Source organism: Phoxinus phoxinus (assembly GCF_949152265.1).
Source record: "Phoxinus phoxinus genome assembly, chromosome: 15".
In the NCBI taxonomy this organism is placed as follows: Eukaryota; Metazoa; Chordata; class Actinopteri; order Cypriniformes; family Leuciscidae; genus Phoxinus; species Phoxinus phoxinus.
Genome location: NC_136890.1, coordinates 34,739,767 through 34,749,671, shown reverse-complemented (window position 1 = coordinate 34,749,671; position 9,905 = coordinate 34,739,767). Strand labels below are relative to the sequence as shown.

At 41.2% G+C, this 9,905-nt stretch overlaps 1 protein-coding gene across 2 annotated transcripts in view; it reads left to right on the top strand.

Annotated features, from left to right (window-relative positions):
• The window catches only part of prdm6 (PR domain containing 6), a 48,198-nt gene extending 39,027 nt beyond the window's left edge, over positions 1 to 9,171 (top strand). Inside the window, exon 7 of one of the 2 annotated variants that reach the window (XM_079636606.1) lies at positions 8,522 to 9,171. In XM_079636606.1, the coding sequence (XP_079492732.1) occupies positions 8,522 to 8,636 (115 nt within the window). In that variant the 3' untranslated portion in view covers positions 8,637 to 9,171. The remainder of the gene's footprint in view (positions 1 to 8,521) is intronic. The other variant, XM_079636607.1, reaches the window with a different exon arrangement.
• The last annotated feature ends 734 nt before the right edge of the window (positions 9,172 to 9,905 follow it).

The window sequence follows — 9,905 nt, the reverse complement described above, 5'->3', positions numbered from 1 at the left end:
GCTGACAAACATACATGCTCTCACACACACACAAACACACACACACACTCACAAACACACACGCACACACACTCACAAACTCACGCACACACACTCACAAACTCACACACACACACACACACACACACTCACAAACACACACACTAACCTCATCATAGTTGATGATAAACTCTCAAACGCTTATAAATACATATATGTAGATTTAAATATATATATATATATCACATACAACCACCTAGAAACACCATACCAACCACCCAGAATACCCTAGCAATGCCCTAGCAACCGCCTAGAAAAACCATAACAACCACCCAGAACACCCTAGCAACTGCATAGTAACACCCTAGCAACCACCCAGAATACCCTTTCAACCGCCTATCAACACCGTAGCAACCACCCAGAACACCCTAGCAACCGCATAGTAACACTCTAGCAACCACCCAGAACACCCTAGCAACCGCCTAACAACCACCCAGAACACCCTAGCAATGTCCTAGGAACCACCTGAACAGCATGAATAAGCCGTATCTCAGCAGCAGAACATCGCGCAGACATGTTTGTTGGCTCGTATCGATCATGTGCCAGACTCTAGCAACCGAGCGGCGGGTTTTCTCCCTGCGAACACCGCTCACATTCTCTTCAGGAAATGTACATTCTAGTTAGAATTTGTTTCCTTATTCAAAAACAATGTTTTTTAATTTTGTGATAATTTTATTGTAATAGTAATAATTCATGAATTTCTGTGTCTGGCGCGGTGTGACCGTAAACACGCGTCATGTTTTCAATAAAGCTCAACCAAAACCACTAGAGTTCAGATTATTAATAACACAAATAATTTGTACATTTCTTTGCGGTTCGCGGTTAAATTCTATTTGAGTGACAGAAGCGATGTGACCCTGGACCACAAAACCAGTCACATGGGTCAATTTCCTGAAATTGAGAGTTATACATCATCTGAAAGCTGAATAAATAATCTCTCCACTGATGTGTGGTTTGTTAGGATAGGACAATATTTGGTCGAGACACAACTATTGAAAATCTGGAATCTGAGGAGCAAAAAAATGTAAACATTGAGAAAATCTCCTTTAAAGTTGTGCATTTATGTTCACGATTGTGCTGCATTCACTCACAAAAATACATGTTTTATATATTTACGGTAGGACATTTACTAAATATCTTCATGGAACATGATCTTAATATCCTCATGATTTTTGGCATAAAAGAAAAATGTATAATTTTGACCCATACAGTGTATAGTTGCTATTGCCACAGATATACCCGTGCGGCTCCAGACTGGGTTTGTGCTCCAGGGTCACACACACACACACACACACATATATATATATATATCAAATGCAATAAAAAATAAATATATATATAATAAGTATATAAATTAATAATTGTTTGAACTACAGGAATACTAAAAATAATATATATAATTAAAAAATAATAACAATCTCCTCTCACATTCTCAGTCATGCATGAACGTTGTTTAAATGTAAATATAAATCACAATTTCTCATTCAGTGCAAATATTTAATCTGAGAAACTTTTACTAGCAGCGGAAAAAGAGACACGACGAGTCTTGCTTTTCAGAAATCAAAAATGTATTACTTTAATCATAATTAATTATATATTATTGTATTGTATTTCTTGTCATTACTTTTTTCTGTAAATACGTTGGCAAATATTTTATGTGAACACAATCATGCAAATTAAGTACTTTAATATAAAAAGATGTAATATCTAAAACAGGAAATGCAAAATGACACGAGAAAATGTATTTATGCTTGAAAAATAATCTTAATAAAAAATATTTTTCTGACCCCATTGGCAGATATTTTTGAAGCATTTCAAGCATAAACTCTGTATATTTTGATCATGATATCTCAATATCTGTCGTTCTCCAGGAAGTGTGTGTGGATTCAGAGCTGATAAAAGTGTGTGCTAATGCACGATGTTAATGAAGTTTATGAATCTCCTGACAGCTTCAGCTGATTCTGCGGAGCGCCGCTCGATGAGGACGGCTCAATAACTCGCGAGATCCGCGGAGTAAAGATTTCTGCGCGGCTCGTGATTGTGTTTGATCGTCGTCTCTGGAGTTCTGAAGCGCTGATGACACACTCGTGTTTCACTGATTGCTTATTAGATGCTTGATTTGTTTCTGGAACAGAAGAGCGTACACAAACTCACACACACACACACACACACACACACACACACACACACACACACACACACACACACACACACACACACACACACACACACACAGACAAACTCACACACACACACACACACACACAGACAAACTCACACAAACACACACACACACACACACACACACTCTCTCTCTCTGTCTCTCTCTCTCACTCAGAAACATTCTCACACACACACACACACACACACACACACACACTCACACACACACACACACACACACACACACACACACACACACACACACACACACACACACACACACACACACACACACACAAACAAACTCTCTGAATCTTGTATCTCTATGCGACAGTGAATCCGATATCTATCCGCTTTTATTCTGTATCTCTGAGCGACAGTGAATCCGATCCGCTTTTATTCTGTATCTCTGAGTGACAGTGAATCCGATCCGCTTTTACTCTGTATCTCTGAGTGACAGTGAATCCGATCCGCTTTTATTCTGTATCTCTGAGTGACAGTGAATCCGATCCGCTTTTATTCTGTATCTCTGAGCGACAGTGAATCCGATCCGCTTTTATTCTGTATCTCTGAGCGACAGTGAATCCGATCCGCTTTTATTCTGTATCTCTGAGCGACAGTGAATCCGATCCGCTTTTATTCTGTATCTCTGAGTGACAGTGAATCCGATCCGCTTTTATTCTGTATCTCTGAGCGACAGTGAATCCGATCCGCTTTTATTCTGTATCTCTGAGCGACAGTGAATCCGATCCGCTTTTATTCTGTATCTCTGAGTGACAGTGAATCCGATTCGCTTTTATTCTGTATCTCTGAGTGACAGTGAATCCGATCCGCTTTTATTCTGTATCTCTGAGTGACAGTGAATCCGATCCGCTTTTATTCTGTATCTCTGAGTGACAGTGAATCCGATCCGCTTTTATTCTGTATCTCTGAGTGACAGTGAATCCGATCCGCTTTTATTCTGTATCTCTGAGTGACAGTGAATCCGATCCGCTTTTATTCTGTATCTCTGAGCGACAGTGAATCTGATCCGCTTTTATTCTGTATCTCTGAGCGACAGTGAATCCGATCCGCTTTTATTCTGTATCTCTGAGCGACAGTGAATCTGATCCGCTTTTATTCTGTATCTCTGAGCGACAGTGAATCCGATCCGCTTTTATTCTGTATCTCTGAGCGACAGTGAATCCGATCCGCTTTTATTCTGTATCTCTGAGTGACAGTGAATCCGATCCGCTTTTATTCTGTATCTCTGAGTGACAGTGAATCCGATCCGCTTTTATTCTGTATCTCTGAGTGACAGTGAATCCGATCCGCTTTTATTCTGTATCTCTGAGTGACAGTGAATCCGATCCGCTTTTATTCTGTATCTCTGAGTGACAGTGAATCCGATCCGCTTTTATTCTGTATCTCTGAGTGACAGTGAATCTGATCCGCTTTTATTCTGTATCTCTGAGTGACAGTGAATCCGATCCGCTTTTATTCTGTATCTCTGAGTGACAGTGAATCCGATCCGCTTTTATTCTGTATCTCTGAGTGACAGTGAATCTGATCCGCTTTTATTCTGTATCTCTGAGTGAAAGTGAATCCGATCCGCTTTTATTCTGTATCTCTGAGTGACAGTGAATCCGATCCGCTTTTATTCTGTATCTCTGAGTGACAGTGAATCCGATCCGCTTTTATTCTGTATCTCTGAGCGACAGTGAATCCGATCCGCTTTTATTCTGTATTTCTGAGCGACAGTGAATCCGATCCGCTTTTATTCTGTATTTCTGAGCGACAGTGAATCCGATCCGCTTTTATTCTGTATTTCTGAGTGAAAGTGAATCCGATCCGCTTTTATTCTGTATCTCTGAGTGACAGTGAATCCGATCCGCTTTTATTCTGTATCTCTGAGCGACAGTGAATCCGATCCGCTTTTATTCTGTATTTCTGAGTGACAGTGAATCCGATCCGCTTTTATTCTGTATCTCTGAGGGACAGTGAACCCGATCCGCTTTTACTCTCTATCTCTGAGCGACAGTGAATCCGATCCGCTTTTATTCTGTATCTCTGAGCGACAGTGAATCCGATCCACTTTTATTCTGTATCTCTGAGCGACAGTGAATCCGATCCGCTTTTATTCTGTATCTCTGAGTGACAGTGAATCCGATCCGCTTTTACTCTGTATCTCTGAGTGACAGTGAATCCGATCAGCTTTTATTCTGTATCTCTGAGTGACAGTGAATCCGATCCGCTTTTACTCTGTATCTCTGAGTGACAGTGAATCCGATCCGCTTTTATTCTGTATCTCTGAGCGACAGTGAATCCGATCCGCTTTTATTCTGTATCTCTGAGCGACAGTGAATCCGATCCGCTTTTATTCTGTATCTCTGAGCGACAGTGAATCCGATCCGCTTTTATTCTGTATCTCTGAGCAACAGTGAATCTGATCCGCTTTTATTCTGTATCTCTGAGTGACAGTGAATCCGATCCGCTTTTATTCTGTATCTCTGAGCGACAGTGAATCCGATCCGCTTTTATTCTGTATCTCTGAGCGACAGTGAATCCGATCCGCTTTTATTCGGTATCTCTGAGCGACAGTGAATCCGATCCGCTTTTATTCTGTATCTCTGAGCGACAGTGAATCCGATCCGCTTTTATTCTGTATCTCTGAGCGACAGTGAATCCGATTCGCTTTTATTCTGTATCTCTGAGCGACAGTGAATCCGATCCGCTTTTATTCTGTATCTCTGAGCGACAGTGAATCCGATCCGCTTTTATTCTGTATCTCTGAGTGACAGTGAATCCGATCCGCTTTTATTCTGTATCTCTGAGCGACAGTGAATCCGATCCGCTTTTACTCTGTATCTCTGAGCGACAGTGAATCCGATCCGCTTTAATTCTGTATCTCTGAGCGACAGTGAATCCGATCCGCTTTTATTCTGTATCTCTGAGTGACAGTGAATCCGATCCGCTTTTATTCTGTATCTCTGAGTGAAAGTGAATCCGATCCGCTTTTATTCTGTATCTCTGAGCGACAGTGAATCCGATCCGCTTTTATTCTGTATCTCTGAGTGACAGTGAATCCGATCTGCTTTTATTCTGTATCTCTGAGGGACAGTGAATCCGATCCGCTTTTATTCTGTATCTCTGAGCGACAGTGAATCCGATCCACTTTTATTCTGTATCTCTGAGTGACAGTGAATCCGATCCGCTTTTACTCTGTATCTCTGAGTGACAGTGAATCCGATCAGCTTTTATTCTGTATCTCTGAGTGACAGTGAATCCGATCCGCTTTTACTCTGTATCTCTGAGTGACAGTGAATCCGATCCGCTTTTATTCTGTATCTCTGAGCGACAGTGAATCCGATCCGCTTTTATTCTGTATCTCTGAGCGACAGTGAATCCGATCCGCTTTTATTCTGTATCTCTGAGTGACAGTGAATCCGATCCGCTTTTATTCTGTATCTCTGAGCGACAGTGAATCCGATCCGCTTTTATTCTGTATCTCTGAGCGACAGTGAATCCGATCCGCTTTTATTCTGTATCTCTGAGTGACAGTGAATCCGATCCGCTTTTATTCTGTATCTCTGAGCGACAGTGAATCCGATCCGCTTTTATTCTGTATCTCTGAGCGACAGTGAATCTGATCCGCTTTTATTCTGTATCTCTGAGCGACAGTGAATCCGATCCGCTTTTATTCTGTATCTCTGAGCGACAGTGAATCCGATCCGCTTTTATTCTGTATCTCTGAGCGACAGTGAATCCGATCCGCTTTTATTCTGTATCTCTGAGTGACAGTGAATCCGATCCGCTTTTATTCTGTATCTCTGAGTGACAGTGAATCCGATCCGCTTTTATTCTGTATCTCTGAGCGACAGTGAATCCGATCCGCTTTTATTCTGTATCTCTGAGCGACAGTGAATCCGATCCGCTTTTATTCTGTATCTCTGAGTGACAGTGAATCCGATCCGCTTTTATTCTGTATCTCTGAGTGACAGTGAATCCGATCCGCTTTTATTCTGTATCTCTGAGCGACAGTGAATCCGATCCGCTTTTATTCGGTATCTCTGAGCGACAGTGAATCCGATCCGCTTTTATTCTGTATCTCTGAGCGACAGTGAATCCGATCCGCTTTTATTCTGTATCTCTGAGTGACAGTGAATCCGATCCGCTTTAATTCTGTATCTCTGAGCGACAGTGAATCCGATCCGCTTTTATTCTGTATCTCTGAGCGACAGTGAATCCGATCCGCTTTTATTCTGTATCTCTGAGTGACAGTGAATCCGATCCGCTTTTATTCTGTATCTCTGAGTGAACGTGAATCCGATCCGCTTTTATTCTGTATCTCTGAGCGACAGTGAATCCGATCCGCTTTTATTCTGTATCTCTGAGCGACAGTGAATCCGATCTGATTTTATTCTGTATCTCTGAGTGACAGTGAATCCGATCCGCTTTTATTCTGTATCTCTGAGTGACAGTGAATCCGATCCGCTTTTATTCTGTATCTCTGAGTGAACGTGAATCCGATCCGCTTTTATTCTGTATCTCTGAGCGACAGTGAATCCGATCCGCTTTTATTCTGTATCTCTGAGCGACAGTGAATCCGATCTGCTTTTATTCTGTATCTCTGAGCGACAGTGAATCCGATCCGCTTTTATTCGGTATCTCTGAGCGACAGTGAATCCGATCCGCTTTTATTCTGTATCTCTGAGCGACAGTGAATCCGATCCGCTTTTATTCTGTATCTCTGAGCGACAGTGAATCCGATCTGCTTTTATTCTGTATCTCTGAGTGACAGTGAATCCGATCCGCTTTTATTCTGTATCTCTGAGTGACAGTGAATCCGATCCGCTTTTATTCTGTATCTCTGAGTGACAGTGAATCCGATCCGCTTTTATTCGGTATCTCTGAGCGACAGTGAATCCGATCCGCTTTTATTCGGTATCTCTGAGCGACAGTGAATCCGATCCGCTTTTACTCTGTATCTCTGAGTGACAGTGAATCCGATCCGCTTTTATTCTGTATCTCTGAGCGACAGTGAATCCGATCTGCTTTTATTCTGTATCTCTGAGCGACAGTGAATCCGATCCGCTTTTATTCTGTATCTCTGAGCGACAGTGAATCCGATCCGCTTTTATTCTGTATCTCTGAGCGACAGTGAATCCGATCCGCTTTTATTCTGTATCTCTGAGTGACAGTGAATCCGATCCGCTTTTACTCTGTATCTCTGAGTGACAGTGAATCCGATCCGCTTTTATTCTGTATCTCTGAGTGAACGTGAATCCGATCCGCTTTTATTCTGTATCTCTGAGTGAACGTGAATCCGATCCGCTTTAATTCTGTATCTCTGAGCGACAGTGAATCCGATCCGCTTTTATTCTGTATCTCTGAGCGACAGTGAATCCGATCTGCTTTTATTCTGTATCTCTGAGCGACAGTGAATCCGATCCGCTTTTATTCGGTATCTCTGAGCGACAGTGAATCCGATCCGCTTTTATTCTGTATCTCTGAGCGACAGTGAATCCGATCCGCTTTTATTCTGTATCTCTGAGCGACAGTGAATCCGATCTGCTTTTATTCTGTATCTCTGAGCGACAGTGAATCCGATCCGCTTTTATTCTGTATCTCTGAGCGACAGTGAATCCGATCCGCTTTTATTCTGTATCTCTGAGCGACAGTGAATCCGATCCGCTTTTATTCTGTATCTCTGAGCGACAGTGAATCCGATCTGCTTTTATTCTGTATCTCTGAGTGACAGTGAATCCGATCCGCTTTTATTCTGTATCTCTGAGCGACAGTGAATCCGATCTGCTTTTATTCTGTATCTCTGAGTGACAGTGAATCCGATCTGCTTTTATTCTGTATCTCTGAGTGACAGTGAATCCGATCTGCTTTTATTCTGTATCTCTGAGTGACAGTGAATCCGATCCGCTTTTATTCTGTATCTCTGAGCGACAGTGAATCCGATCCGCTTTTATTCTGTATCTCTGAGCGACAGTGAATCCGATCTGCTTTTATTCTGTATCTCTGAGTGACAGTGAATCCGATCCGCTTTTATTCTGTATCTCTGAGCGACAGTGAATCCGATCCGCTTTTATTCTGTATCTCTGAGCGACAGTGAATCCGATCCGCTTTTATTCTGTATCTCTGAGTGACAGTGAATCCGATCCGGGTCCCCAGGGGCCGCTCATCCGCTCACATTATTGACAGGCTCTCAGTTCCTCGTCATCAGGACTCGCAATTACACCTCGCGTTCCTCACGCTTTCATGTGTCAGATGAGGTTTGCTCTGTTTGACTCGCGTGTGTGTGTGTGTGTGTGTGTGTGTGTGTGTGCAGGTGCGAGAGATGCGACCGGAGCTTCACACAGGCCACTCAGCTCAGCCGACACCAGCGGATGCCCAACGAGTGCAAGCCCATCAGCGAGAGCAGCGAATCAATCCAGGTGGATTAACTGATTGACCGGCCCGCAATTACACGGCCAGAGAGAATCATGATTAAATGTCACGGACACTTAAGCAAAACCAAAGATTTCCTGAGAGAAGCGCTCAATCACGCGCAGAAAACCAGAAGCAGTAATAACATAAGTGAGATGTTCAGAGTTATTGACCCCGGCACGGATGGGGGCGTGGCCGGGGGCGGGGCCGAGGGTTCGGGGAGATTATTTATTCATGAGCTGGTGAACTGAGACTGCAGAAACTCACGCTCTCTGTGTCTCGCTTTTACACAACTAACACTGCGCATTAACTAACCACGAGCAATACGGGATTTATTCATCTGTGTTAACATTAGGTAATAAAACACAACTGCTCATGTCATTTACTAATGCTTACAACTGGAACCTTATTGTAAAGTGTTAGCAAAATATCTAACATTCTTAAATTAAGATATATTAACTGGAGATTTAAGATAAACTCATTTCTGCCAATGGAATCTTAATTCAAAGGGAAACAAGATTATTTCATATATATATATATTAGGGCTGTGCAACGATTAATCGCATCCAAAAAAAAAGTTTGCATAATATATGTGTGTGTGTTGTGTATAATTATTGTGTATATATAAATACGCACATATGCATGTATATATTTAAGAATGTGTATTTATTTATATATAACATAAATTAAATATAAATGATAATAAAAGTCTGTAAAATGCCTCAAAATGAAGTGAGAAACGAGTCAGAAAAATAAACTTCATTCAAAGAGAAAACAAGATTATTTTTCTGACTCCATTGGCAGATATTAGTTCTTGTTTTAAACACAAACTCACTAAGGATTTTGAAAATACTAAGTAAAAAATGTTTTTGGGTTAAATGTTTATATATTTAATGGACAACAAAGCAAAAATACTAAGTCAAAAAAAAATGTTTCGTTAAGAATTTTTCTATTTTTTAATGGACAACAAAGCAAAAAATATTTAGTAAAAATATATATACAGTTTCTTAAATATATACATGCATATGTGCGTATTTATATATACAAAATAATTATACGCAACACACACACATATATTATGTACACTCTAAAAAATGTTGGCTTGTTTCAACCCAATTTTGGGTAAAATATAGACAAACCCAGCCGTTGGGTTACATTTTTAAATGACATTTTTAACCCAACGTTTGGGTTTGTCCATATTTTACCCAAAATTGGGTTGAAACAACCCAGCATTTTTTCGAGTGTACAGACAAACTTTCATGAGATGTCTGTTGTGTAAAACTAGA